The 14,370-nt window shown below is 41.3% G+C and overlaps 1 protein-coding gene across 9 annotated transcripts in view; it reads right to left on the reverse strand.

Annotated features, from left to right (window-relative positions):
• tgs1 (trimethylguanosine synthase 1) overlaps nt 1-14,370 on the reverse strand; it is a 77,424-nt gene that overhangs the window by 55,592 nt on the left and 7,462 nt on the right. For 8 of the 9 annotated variants that reach the window (XR_005943318.1, XM_041189936.1, XM_041189934.1 and 5 more), the window contains 4 exons: nt 8,754-8,926; nt 7,403-8,207; nt 6,166-6,289; nt 416-502 (listed from right to left, as the gene is read on the reverse strand). Coding sequence is in view for 8 of the 9 variants with exons in the window: in XM_041189936.1 (XP_041045870.1) it covers nt 416-502; nt 6,166-6,289; nt 7,403-8,207; nt 8,754-8,926 (1,189 nt within the window). In the remaining variant the exon portion in view is untranslated. The remainder of the gene's footprint in view (nt 1-415; nt 503-6,165; nt 6,290-7,402; nt 8,208-8,753; nt 8,927-14,370) is intronic. The other variant, XM_041189932.1, reaches the window with a different exon arrangement.

The following is a 14,370-nucleotide window of genomic DNA, read 5'->3' on the forward strand; positions in this document are numbered from 1 at the left end:
GGGGAAGATATTCTAGGAGACTGACAAATGGTGATCCCCATTCTATGACATAGACAATAAAGGAGATCCCTTCTGGTTGATGTTATAGCTATCATTACAGGAGTTTGGAGAGCCAAAAAATAAACTGCCCTCAAAATTATAACAATGTTTTTTTTTTAAAAGATATACATTGTTGAATTTGCTGAAAAATTGCCTTAAAAGCACACGTTTTTAATATTATTTTGTAATAATGTATATAAACACACAAATGTGGGCAAGTAGATTATCTATATTATTCCATTCATAATCAAATAGTTCATTTTTATTTCCATTTACTTTTCAGTTATTTCTTTGTCAGGTAATAAAATTGATATTTGGCTGATCCATTCTTGTGCAGCTTCTTGTTAAGTCATTGTTCATCTCACAGTATTCTTACTTTTTACTTGCATGGTACTTGAAACCAAGAGCTGAGTAGGCATCTTCTACTGTCACAACTGGATTCTCTTCAGCATCAAGTTCATGACTAAAAAAGATAAGCATCAAAATTGACAAATAAAATTGCCAAAAAAGAACCCAAGCCTGCCAAATGACCATTTAAAAAAAGAAAAGACTCAGATTCAGATTTAATTTCCATAAACTCTAATTTAAAAAGATTTGAGAAGGGGAATCATAATTGCCTGTTTTTAAGGTTACATTGTCTATAAAAGTGATTCCTTTACTCACAGCAGGGGCCAGTTCCTGATTCCTATTTGCTGTAAAATTGTGAACGTTATAAAGAGCACGAATGCAATTTAATATTACCCTTTCACTGTGGTTTTGAGGATCTGAAAAATTGCAAATTTCAAAATTGGCAGAAGACACAAAACATGGAAGTACTGTGAACTGAGGGGGTAGTGGTAGACTTCAAAAGTACATATTTCCACCCTTCTCTCATCTTCACCTGGTCCATCTCCAACACTTCCCTTCCTTGACTTCTCTGTCTCCATTTCTGGCAATAGGTTGTTCACTAATATTCAATACAAGCCCACCAACTGCCACAGCGACCTCAACTACACCTCCTGACACTCTACTTCCTGTAAGGAATATAGGCCAGAGTAGGTAAGGATAGAAAAATTTCTTTCCATAAAGGACATGAGTGAACCAGATGGATTTTATTATCTTTTTTACAACAATCCAGTAGTTACACGGTCGCCAATTCTGATGCCAGCTTTTTATTCCAGACTTATTTCATTCTCCCAGTTTCTGTCTATGTCACATCTGTTCTGATGATGTTACCACCCACAACGGCACTTCCGACTTTTTTCCTCAGCCAAGGATTCCCCCTATCATGGCTGACAGGGCCCTCAACAATGTTTGACCTAATTCCTTCCATCATAAGGTCAGAAGTGGGAATGTTCGCTGATGACTGCACAACGTTCAGCACCATACTCGACTCCTCACTTACTGAAACAGTCCGTGTCCAAATGCAGCAAGACCTGGACAATATCCAGGCTTGGGCTGGCAAGTGACAAGTAACATTCGCATCACACAAGTGCCAGGCAACGGCCATCACGAACAAGAGAGAATCCAAGCATTATCATCACTGAATCCCCCAGTATCAACATCCTGGGTGTTGCTATTGACCAGAAACTGAACTGGACTAGCCATATAAATACTGTGGCTACAAGCTAGGAATCGTGAAATGAGGAACTCACCTCCTGACTCCCCAAAGCCTATCCACCACCTACAAGGCACACGTCAGGAATGTGATGAAATACTCCCCACTTGACTTGATGAGTGCAGCTCCAACAACACTCATGAAGCTTGACACTGTCCAGGACAAAGCTGCCTGCTTGATGGCACTACATCCACAAATATTTACTCCTTCCATCACTGGCACACAGTAGCAGCAGTGTGTACCATTTACAAGATACACTGCACGAATTCATCAAGGCTCCTTCGACAGCACCTTCCAAACCCATGACCACTACCATCTAGAAGGACAAGGGCTGCAGATAGATGGGAAAACCACCACCTAGAAGTTCCCCTCCAAGTCATTCACCATACTGATTTGTAAATATATCGCTGCTCCTTCAATGTCGCTGGGTCAAAATCTTGGTACTCTCTTCCTAACAGCACTGTGGGTGTACCTACACCACATGGGCTGCAGTGGTTCAAGAAAGCAGTTTACCACCACCTTCTCAAGTGCAACTAGGGATGGGCAATAAGTGCTGGCCCAGCCAGCAAAGCCCACATCCTGTGAATGAATAAGAAAAAAAAAGTTCCCACACTTCTGCCCTCACCCCTTCCCCTCTCTCCCAGAACCATGATAGGGCTCCCCTTGTCCTCACTTTCCAGCCCATCAGCCCCCACATTCAAAGGGTTAAACTTCACCATTTCCGCCAACTCCAGCATGATGCCACCACCAAACACATCTTCCCCCACCACCACCCGGTCGGCATTCCAATGGAACCATTCCCTCCACGACACCCTGGTCCACTCCTTTATCACCCCCCAACACCTCATCCCCTTCCCACGGCATTTTCTCGTGCAATCGCAGGAGGTGTAACACCGGCCCCATTACCTCCTCCCTCCTCAATGCTCAAGACCCCATACACTCCTTCCAGGTGAAGCGGCGATTTACTTATACGTCTTTCAATTTAGTCTAGTGTATTCGCTGCTCACAAAGCGGTCTCCTCAACATTGAGAAGACCAAACGCAGACTGGGTGACCACTTTGCAAAACACCTTCGTTCAGTCATCAGGGAGAAAATAAGATACACTTACTATTATATATAATAAACATAATATTAATTAAGCTTATTAAAGGCTCATCAGTTATAGGTCTGCACCAGATAACATGGCTGTAAACCAAATTACTTCAGCAATTCTTAGTTAATCAATCTTCCCGAATAAATCTTCAATATCATCCTTTAATTTAAACAAAAATGTCAGCATTAATTTATGGCCACAGATTTACTGGTAAGGGTTCTCCATAATTAGTAAAGGAGAGGCTGTGATTGTTAAATGTTACCTTCATATTACAAGATCACTCAACCATGCTGTAAAATAGTTCAATTGTCCTGAGATATGTTGCTTCTCATGGTTTGTCAGATGATTGCATTACTATAAATAATCTCAAGTACATCAGAGACTGAAGAAATTTGGAGTGTGTTACCATATTTGCCAACAAAAAGAACTGCAGTGAAATCCACTTATACATGATTTAAGTATTAACATAATCTATGCGCACAGCATTTGCAATGATGTAGATGAATTGACAGCATAAATAGAAGTAAATAGGTATGATCTAATTGCCGTTATGGAGACATGGTTGGAGGATGACCAAGGCTGGAAACTGAAGTTTAAGGGTTGTCGGCATTTAGGAAGGACAGGCAAAAAGGAAAAGTAGGTGGGGTCACGTGGTTAATAAAGCATGGGATCAGTACATTAGTGAGAGAGGATCTGAGATTCAAAGACCAAGATGTAGAATCAGTTTGGATCGAGCTAAGAAACAGCAAAGGGCAGCAAACTTTAGGCCACCAAATAGTAATGGTAATGTAGAGGCATGAAGTAAATCAGGAAATTAGAGGTGCGTGCAACAAGGAATACAGTAATCATGGGGGACTTCAATCTACCTCTAAACCTAATTAGCACTGATGCTGAGGAGGACACTTTCCTTGAATGTATACACGATAGTTTTCTAGAACAATGTTGGGGAACCAATTAGAGAATGGGCTATTTTAGATCTAGTATTGTGCAATGGGAAAGGACTACTTAATCTCATTGTAAAGGAGCCTTTAGGGAAGACTGACCATAATATGATAAAATTTTACATGAAGTTTGAAAATGATGTAGTTCATGCTGGAAGTAGGGTCTTTAATCTAAAAGAAAACTATGAAGGTATGAAGGGCAAGTTGGCTGACATACACTGGGGGACTACATTAAAAGGTATGACCGTAGGTGGGCAATGGCTAGCTTTTAAATAATACAAGGTTTGCAACAAATTTACATTCCTTTGTGGTGCAAAAAACCAGTAGGAAAAGTGATCCAACCATGGCTAACAAGTTAAGGATTCTATCAGATCAAAGGAAGAGATATGGAAAGTTGCCAAAAAATGTAGTAAGCCTAAGGATTAGGAGCATTTTAAAATTCAACAAAACAGAACCAAGAAGTTGACAAAGAGAAAACAGGATATAAAATTAAACTAGCGAGGATCATAAAAACAAGCTGTAAAAGCTTCTATAGCTATGTAGAAAGGAAAGGGTTAGTAAAGACAAATGTGGGTCCATTACAGGCAGAGAATGGAGAATAGAAATTGGGTAAGAAGGAAATGGTAGAGAAACTAAACCAATATTTTGTGCCCGTCTTCATGAAGGAAGACACAAGAAACCTCCCTGAAATATTGGGGAGCCAAGAGATTAGTGAGATTGAGGACCTAAAAGAAATTAGTATTAGAAAACAAGTAGTGCTGGAGAAATTAATGGGGCTGAAAGTCAATAAATCCCCTGGACATAATGAGATACATCCCAGACTGTTGAACAGGTGGCTGTAGAAAGCGTGGATGCATTGGGAATCATCTTTCAAAATTCTATAGATTGTGGAATGGTGCCTGGAGTTTTGAAGGTAGCAAACGTGACTCCACTTTTTAAGAACGAGGGAGAGAGAAAATAGACCTGTGAGCCTGACATCAGTATTAGGGAAAATGCTAGAATCTATTCTAAAGGATGTGATAATGGAGCATTTAGAAAATAATTGTGAGATTGGGCAGAATCAACATGTATTTATGAAAGGGAAATTATGTTTGACAAACCTTTTGGGAGTTCTTTGAGGACGTTACTAAAAGAATAGATAAGGGAGAACCATTGGACTTGGTGTATTTGGATTTTCAGAAGGCTTTCGCTAAGGTCCCACACAGGAGGTTAATAAGCAAAATTAGGGCTCATGGAATTAGGGAAATATACTGGCAAGGATTGAGGATTGGTTAATGGACAGAAAACAGCAGGGATAAACAGAGCATTCTCAGTTGGGCAGGCTATTAGCGGGGTACTGCAAGGATCAGTGCTTGGGGCCCCAGCTATTTACAATCTATATAAATGATTTGGATGTGGGAATCAAATATAATATTTCCACGTTTGCTGATGGCACAAAACTTGGTGGGAATGTGAGTTGTGAGGAGGATGCAACGAGGCTTCAATGAGATTTAGACAGACTGAGTGGGCAAGAACATGGAAGATGAAATATTCTGTGGAAAAATGTGAAGTTAACCACTTTGGTAGGAAAATCAGAAATGCAGAGTATTTTTTAAATGGGGAGAGATTGGGAAACTTGAAGTCAAAAGAAACCTGGGTGTTCTTGTTCATCAGTCACTGAAAACTAATATGCAGGTGCAACAAGCAATTAAGAAGACAAATGGCATTTTAGCCTTTACTACAAGGGGATTTGAGTTTAAGAATAAGGAAATCTTGCTGCAGTTGTATAGAGCCTTGATGAGACCACCCCTGGAGTATTGTGTGCATTTTTTGTCTCCTTACCCAAGGAAGGAAAAACTGGCCATAGGGGGCGTGCAATGGAGGTTCACCAGACTAATCCTGAGGATGGCAGGATTGTCTTCTAAGGAACGATGAGACTGGGCCTGTATCCTGAATGAGAGGTGATCTCATTGAAGTGTACAAAATTCTTACAAGGCTCAACAGAGTAGATGTAGGGAGGCTGTTTCCCCCGGTTGGGGGTTTAGAATCAGAGAACAAAGTCTCAGAATAAGAGGTAGGCCATTTAGGACCAAGATGAGGTGGAATTTCTTCAGTCAGAGGGTGGTAAGTCTTTGGAATTCTCTACCCCAGAGATCTGTGGAGGATCAATCATTGAGCATGTTAAAAGCAGAGGTCAATAGATTTCTAGATACTAATGACATTAAGGAATATGGGGATAGTGCAGGAAGATGGCATTGAGGTAGATGATCAGCCATGATCTAGTTAAATGGCTGCGTAGGCTTGAGGGGCTGAATGGCCTACTCCTGCACTTATGTTCTCTTTATGTTATTTCTACAGCTAACATCTTACTCTGTGTTTCCCATTTCTTTCATCTATGCTTTTTTCTAACAATGACCAGCTATACATAACCAGCTCAGTTTCCATTCTAAATACACAGGGCAGACATCATGAAGATGAAATGAAGTGAGCTTAAATACGAGCTCAGGGGTATTCACCTTCTCTTCATCTTTACTGGTCTAGGTTCGGGTGGATCATCCTCCTCCTCATCTCCACTGTTCTGACTTTTTCTTGCTGCAGCATCAGTTTTTAATGCTTTGCTGGAAGTTTTAGAAGGATCTGCTGGCACAGTCAATCATAAATTCTTTGGATGAACCATTTTAAATAACTTTCAAAAGACAGGGTTTTTGCTGTTCAGATGGTAACACAGATTACTCTCCTGGTGACACTCGTCCTAACTACATGACTTTAAATGTTGTGGACTACAACTTAAGTTTTTTGGAACTTGTTCATTTTTGAATCCAATCATGACCAGAGACATGCCTGCCATTCTGCTCAACTACTGTGTGCTTGAGCCTTTTTAATTCATATTTGATTGATCAACCTGATTAATATAGAGCACACTGCATTATTACAAAACAGAAACAACTTCATGATGCACAACTTTAAGGGGAGGTTTCACATATCTTTAGTAGAACGACACTACGGCGTCTTCATAAGAGTCAAAAACTAGCTTGCATAAGTTTAATTGATCAGCAGCATACTTTTTAAAAATAAAATCTTTTAGTTGTGTGGATTTTGTATCTCTACAGAAACAAACTTGGTTGTACTCTTTTGGACCTAGATAGTTAAACCAAATCCTGACCATTTTATTTGCTGGAGAAACAGTTCCAAAGCAGATGGGACAATATACAGTAGGTATTGCAGAACAGATGGTGAGACACTGCAGATCAATACATCATGGCGACTTTATTAATGAAAGTACTAAGTTTAGCACAATCTAATGTAGATGACGGCTGCCTCAAGTTATAGGACAGTTACACAAATACAGATAAGATAAAGAAACAGCTGCCACGGCCCTTTAGATGTAATCTACAACTATGTGTTGAGATTAATGTTGCTTCTTACAGTTAAAAAGCAAAAATCTGAACCCAGCTCACAAACATTCTTTAAGGATGAAGGTACATGGAAAAAAAGCTCACCTGTCTTTACTGCAACTGAAGGCTCAACTACTCTAATACCATCAGTTGAATACCCATATTAAGTTCTGTTTAGACTTAGACATCCAGGAATAAAAAGAAAAAGAATACCGGTATTGACCACTGCAAGAGAAGATGGGAGATTCTAAACTAAACTTCACTTGCCCATCTTCAATCTACCTATAAAATAAAACTTGTTCTAAATCAACTATTCACACTTGCCTGAGTATCGTGAGACAAGGTTGGCAATACTAACCTGACTGAACTGTGGAGATTCTTCCACTGGATGCACATCTTTTATTGTTGCCTCCATCACATGGTTCTTGCTCATCAGAAGCACACTCACAAGAAATTGCAGCATCAGTAGGACTCCAGTAGATATTGTTTTTTACACCTGTTGATTGCTTAGTCTCATTTCCTGAATCAAGTATTATATTATTGATCATACTGACAACCTCTCCATAACTAACCTCATTACACTCAGTTGTACTTTCTCCATTTGATGCATCGACTGATTCTGCCTGCAGCAGAGTCCTGAAATGTTCACCAGCATTATTTTCAGTATTAGTGAAAAAGTCTCCTGTTTCATCTACATTTGCACAAGATAAATCCTTCTCAAGATCACAGTCTTTAGAACAGTCCACAGACCAGCCTTGATCTACCCAATACTGGAACTGTTCATAATACTGCCAATAATGTTCGGTGTAGAACTGTTGCCACTGCTCCTTGGTATCAGGACAGTTCCACGGTGCAGGTGCATCATCTGACCATTTGGGATGCTTGCCTAACCAATTTTCCCAAAGAAGACCCTCACCATACTGATTCCAATATTTTCCCCAGTCCGTTTTTAAATCTAGCTCAGAGGCTGCTGCTCCTTCACATGAATGATTAAGGTCAATACATTCTTCAAAATCTGTTTGCTCCTCGGTCAACCCCAAGGAAGGGGTTGAACAGACATTTAAAAGCTTGCCTGGGCATTCTTCACAAACTTCAGATAGATCTTCAGTGTATTTGTAATTTGATTTTTTCTTTTTGGCTCTTTTCTTTGAAACAATATTTGTCTAGTAAAAGAAAAAGATTACCAAACGTTCATTCATCTTAATTAAGTGCAAATAATGTAAATATAGTCTGTGGCTTAGTTTTGAACTTCAACATTGTACATTTTATGTATAAAGTTATTAAAGCAGTAAATTAATTTTATCATTTTAAGTATTAAATAATTTTGTTTTCGCAAACTGCTGTATAGAAAAATCTTTTGCCTCCGTTGTAATGGTAGATACGGTTCTACTAAAATCCCCTACCCTTTCACTAATTTATTGTTTTATTCACAGGGTTGTGTTAAGATAATAGTAAACAGTTTTGGTGGGAATCTTTTTTGCCACAGGTCTGAAGACAAACAAAATACAAAGATTTTGTTTGAAATACAATGCCACAAATGTCTGATATGAGAAGATCGCCAAAGTTGTCCACAATTTTTCCTCATAGTCCTAATATTCTGGATGGGTATGTGTTTAATAAATTTATTTGGGAATTTAAAACTAGTTTAATACCTAGAATAGTTCTCTCATACAAACTTATGATGTAAATTATAACAAAATGGTCCTTACCACTGGTTGCCTATAGGTCGATGAGCTACCAAACTGGAGAGGTAATCCCATATTTGCCATCAGCTCCGCCTCACTATCCACTTCACTTTCCTCCCGATTTTCTACAGTATTAGGAGTGGGCTCATCATCAGCATTCAAGTCTTCTTCACTCTTTTCTTCTTCCTCTTGGATATCTATAAGTAGCAAATAGCAGCTGCAATATTACACATCTTCCAACCAAGTGTGGGAAACAAGCCCATATTAAAATAACATTAGCCCCTTTCAATGTTTCAAAGTCTCTGCATTCGTTTTCAGGGTTGTAATTGTCAGAAGCTGAGGTCCAAAAGCATGATTATTTGAGCAAGGTGTGTGTTGAGAAAACAACAACACATGTTAAACCTGATCGGCTGGATTTTCAGTCAGTAGGAAAACAAGGCCGCTCACCACTGACCTTGAATAAAAAGCTACCCACAGACACGATCTAGCAAACTCTGTGGCAGGAATTTCTCTGTTCCCAGCAGCAGTTTAAAACTGTTGCCAAATCAAAAGGCTATCTCTTGTGAGACAACAGTGATGTCAGCAATGATGCAACCAAACAAATTGAAGTATTCACTCACAGCAAGCCAGGAAGGTAAAAGCACTTAAAATCCTTCACTTTTAATTTAGATATTCAGGTAGCGAGATTATTTTTTAGCTATATCAAAATAGAAATTAAAATAAAGATGCAAACTTTTAAAAAAGTGATTTTGTATAAAAACTGGGGAGAAATTTGATATTTCAAAAGTGTAAAATTAACTTCTCAAGGCCGATAAAGAAGTTTAGCCATAATTTATGAAGTTTGAATTATGAAGTTTGTACACTGCTAAAAACCTAGTCACAGCTCATTTAACAAGGTCTAACTTTTTTCCAGGGCTTTTACAATGAGACATGTACCAAAGAGCTGGCATAGAGAACTATATTCAAAATGTTTTTAAAATATACCACCTTGTGATTCCCATCAATCAATTAGATTACAAGCAGTTGACACACATTCAAAAGCAATCACATGACCATATGGAGAACATAAAAAATAGGAGCAGGAATCGACCATACAGCTCATCGAGCCTGCTCCACCATTCAGTCGGATCATGGCTGATCGTGGGCTTCAATTTCATTTTCCCACTCGCTCCCCGTATCCCTCAATTCCTTGAGATCTCAAAAATAGGTCTTTCCCATACTTAAATGTATCCAACAATGGGAGCATCTACAACCCTCTAGGGTAGAGAATTTCAAAGATTCACAATCCTTTGAGTGAAGTTATTTCTCCATGTTAGTCCTAAATGATCAGACCTTTAGCCTAAGACTGAGTCCCCGCATTTTAGATTCCCTGACCAATGGAAACAATCTCTGTGTCCACCCCATCAAGCCCATTCAGAATTTTGTAGGTTTCAATTAGATTGCCTCTCATTTGTCTAAACTCCAGAGAATATGAGCCCAATTTACTCAGCCTCTCACTATAGGATAACCCCCTCATCCCAGGTACCAATTTAGTGAACCTTTACTGCACCACCTCCAATGCAAGTAAATTCCTAAATGTGCAGAGAAAAACTGCACACAGTACTCTAGATGCAGTCTCACCAAAACCATGCACAACTGGAGCACGAAGTCTTTATTCTTGTACTCTAATTGGCTTGCAAGAAAGGCCAACATGCTATTTGCCTTCCTAATTGCTTGCTGCACCTGCATGCTAACTTGCTATATTCCTTGTACAAGCACACCCAAGTGTCTTTGGCATCAACACCCATGAGCTTCTCACCTTTTAAAAAATATTCGTTTTTTTATTTTTACGCCAAAGTGAATAACTTCATGCTTCCCTATTTTATATTCCATCTGCCAATTGCTGCCCACTCATCTAACCTGTCTATATCTCTTTGCAACCTCTCTGTGCTCTCCTTGCAGCTTACCTTTCCACTTAGCTTGGTATCATCAGCAAACTAAGATACATCACTCTCTGTCTCTTCATCTAAGTCATTAATATAGACTGTAAATAGCTGAGACCCCAGCACTGATGCTTGCAGTCCTCCACTATTCACTGCCTGCCAATTTGAAAAAGCCCCATTTATGCCCATTCTCCTCTTTCTATCCATTGATCAATCGTCTATCCATACTAATATATTATCCCATTTCCATGAGCCCTTATCTTATCTACCAACCTTTTATGTGACACCTTATTTAATGACTTTTGGAAATCCAGGTATACTACATTTACCGGTTCACCTATATCTACTCTACAAGTTACTTGCTCAAAAAACTAATAAATTTAACAAACAGGATTTTTCTTCAAAAAAGCCTCAATTAGATTGCCTCTCATTTGCGTCAGTCTTCACAGTAGAAGACACGAGTGACATCCCCAAAGCTCAAGAGAGTCGGGAGGCAGAGGTGAGTATGGTGGCCATTACCAAGGAGAAGGTGCTAGGAAAACTGAAAGGTGTGAAGGTGGATAAATCACCTGGACGAGATGGATTACACCCCAGAGTTCTGAAGGAGATAGCTGAAGAGATAGTGGAGGTGTTAGTGGTGATCTTTCAGGAATCATTCGAGTCAGGGAGGGTCCCAGAGGACTGGAAAATCGCTAATGTAACCCCCTGTTTAAGAAGGGAGTGAGGCAAGAGATGGGAAATTACAGGCTGATTAGCCTGACCTCGGTAAGATTTTACAGTCCATTATTAAGGATGAGATTTCAGAATATTTAGAAGTGCATGATAAAATCGGGCAAAGTCAGCATGGTTTCATCAAGGGGAGGTCATGCCTGACAAATCTGTTAGAATTCTTTGAGGAGGTAATGAGTAGGTTAGACAAAGGAGGACTTCCAGAAGGCCTTTGACAAGGTGCCGCACAAGAGGCTGCTCAGTAAGATAAGAGCCCATGGTGTTAGAGGCAAGGTACTAGCACAGATAGAAGATTGGCTGTCTGGCAGAGAGTGGGGATAAGGGGGTCCTTCTCAGGATGGCGGCAAGTGACTAGTGGAGTTCCGCAGGGGTCAGTGTTGGGACCACAACTTTTCACTTTTTACATTAATGATCTAGATGAAGGAACTGAGGGCATTCTGGCTAAGTTTGCAGATGATACAAAGATAGGTGGAGGGACAGGTAGTATTGAGGAGGCGGGGAGGCTGCAGAAGGATTTCGACAGGTTAGGAGAATGGGCAAAGAAGTGGCAGATGGAATACAATGTGGGGAAGTGTGAGGTCATGCACTTTGGTAGGAAGAATAGAGGCATAGACTATTTTCTAAATGGGGAGAGAATTCAGAAATCTGGAGTGCAAAGGGACTTGGGAGTTCTAGTCCAGGATTCTCTTAAGATTAACTTGCAGGTTGAGTCGGTAGTTAGGAAGGCAAATGCAATGTTGGCATTTATTTCGAGAGGACTAGAATATAAAAGCAGGGATGTGCTGCTGAGGCTTTATAAGGCTCTGGTCAGACCACATTTAGAATATTGTGAGCAATTGTGGGCCCCATATCTCAGGAAGGATGTGCTGGCCCTGGTGAGGGTCCAGAGGAGGTTCACGAGAATGATCCCAGGAATGAAAGGCTTAACATATGAGGAACGTTTGAGGACTCTGGGTCTATACTCGATGGAGTTTAGAAGGATGAGGGGGGGATCTGATTGAAACTTACAGAATACTGAAAGGCCTGGATAGAGTGGACGTGGGGAAGATGTTTCCATTAGTAGGAGAGACTAGGACCCGAGGGCACAGCCTCAGAATATAGGGGAGACCTTTTAGAACAGCGATGAGGAGAAACTTCTTTAGCCAAAGAGTGGTGAATCTATGGAATTCATTGTCACAGAAGGCTGTGGAGGCCAGGTCACTGAGTGATTTAAGACCGAGATAGATAGGTTCTTGATTGGTAAGGGGATCAAAGGTTACGGGGAGAAGGCGGGAGAATGGGGTTAAGAAACTTATCAGCCATGATTGAATGGCGGAGCTGACTCGATGGGTCGAATGGCCGAATTTCTGCTCCTACGTCTTATGGTCTAAAGCCACGTTTTTTCTAAGTGCATTGTTAAGACTTCCTTAATAATAGATTCCAACATTTTCCCAGTAACTGATTTCTTTTTATTCAGTCATGAGACATGGGCTTCGCTGACTGGGCCAGTATTTGTTGCCCATCCCTAATTGTCCTTGAGAAAGTGATGGTGACCAGCCTTCTTGAACCCCTGCAGCCCATGTGGTGTAGGTGCACACACACAGTGCTGTTAGGGAGGGAATTCTAGGATTTTGACCCAGCGACAGTGAAAGAAGGTGATATATTTCCAAATCAGGATGGTGAGTGACCTGGAGTGGAACTTCCAGATGGTGGTGTTCCTGTCTATCTGCTACCCTTGTCCTTCTATATGGTAGTGGTCATGGGTTTCAAAGGTGCTGTCTAAGGAGCCTTGGTGAATTCTTGCAGTGCATCTTGTAGGTGGTACACACTGCAGCCATGGTGCGTCGGTGATGGAGGGAGTGAATGTTTGTGGATATGGTGCTAATCAAGCAGGCTGCTTTGTCCTGGATGGTTTCAAGCTTCCTGAGTGTTGTTAGAGTTGCACTCATCAAGGCAAGTGGGGAGTGTTCCATCACACTCCTGACTTGTGCCTTGTAGATGGTGGACAGGCTTTGGGGAGTCAGGTGGTGAGTTACAATTCCTAGCCTCTAACCTGCTCTTGTAATCACAGTATTTATATGGCTAGTCAAGTTCAGTTTCTGGTCAATGGTAACCCCCAGAATGTTGATTGTGGGGGATTCAGCGATGGTAACACCATTAAAAGTCAAAGGGCAATGGTTAGATTCTCTCTTGTTGGAGACAGTCATTACCTGGCACTTGTGTGGCGTGAATGTTACTTGCCACTTGTCAGCCCAAGTCTGGGTATTGTCCAGGGCCAGAATATTGCCATCGGCGTGTGGGGGTGAGCCCGACACGCCAACCCACAAAATGATGAGAGATGACATCATCAGGTGTCATTTAGATGTTTCATTCGGTGGGCGCGCGCCAGAGGCGGCTGCGCACCCGCCGAACCGTCAACAGCCAACTGTCAGCAGCTGCGTGCATGCGAAAGAGCGCAGGCCCCCACTCTCCCTCCTCCCCCCACCCACACCCCCCACAGTTAGCGCTGAGCTTTAATTGGCCCGCCCATGTAAAATGGCAGCACGTGGCTGATTCTGGGCAGCAACTGGCTCCGTGCCTGCCCCGGCCCACTCCCGACCTGCCCGCCCAACATAGGTAAATTTCTGGCCCAGGTCTTGCTACATTTGGACATGGACTACTTCAGTATCTGAGGAATGGTGCTGAACATTGTGCAATCATCAGTGAACATCCCCACTTCTGACCTTATGATGGAAGGAAGGCCATTGATGAAGCAGCTGAAGATGAATGGGCCAAGGACACTGCCCTGAAGAACTCCTGCAGTGATGTCCTGGGGCTGAGATGGCTGACCTTCAATAACCACAACCAGCTTCCTCTGTGCTAGGTATGAATCCAACCAGCGGAGTTTCCCCCGATTCCCAGTTTTACTAGGGCACCTTGATGCCACACCCGGTGAAATGCGGCCTTGCTGTCAAGGGCAGTCACTCTTACCTCACTTAGGAGTTCAGTCCTTTTGTCCATGTTTGAACCAA

The sequence above is a fragment of the Carcharodon carcharias genome, chromosome 6 (assembly GCF_017639515.1).
Source record: "Carcharodon carcharias isolate sCarCar2 chromosome 6, sCarCar2.pri, whole genome shotgun sequence".
In the NCBI taxonomy this organism is placed as follows: domain Eukaryota; kingdom Metazoa; phylum Chordata; class Chondrichthyes; order Lamniformes; family Lamnidae; genus Carcharodon; species Carcharodon carcharias.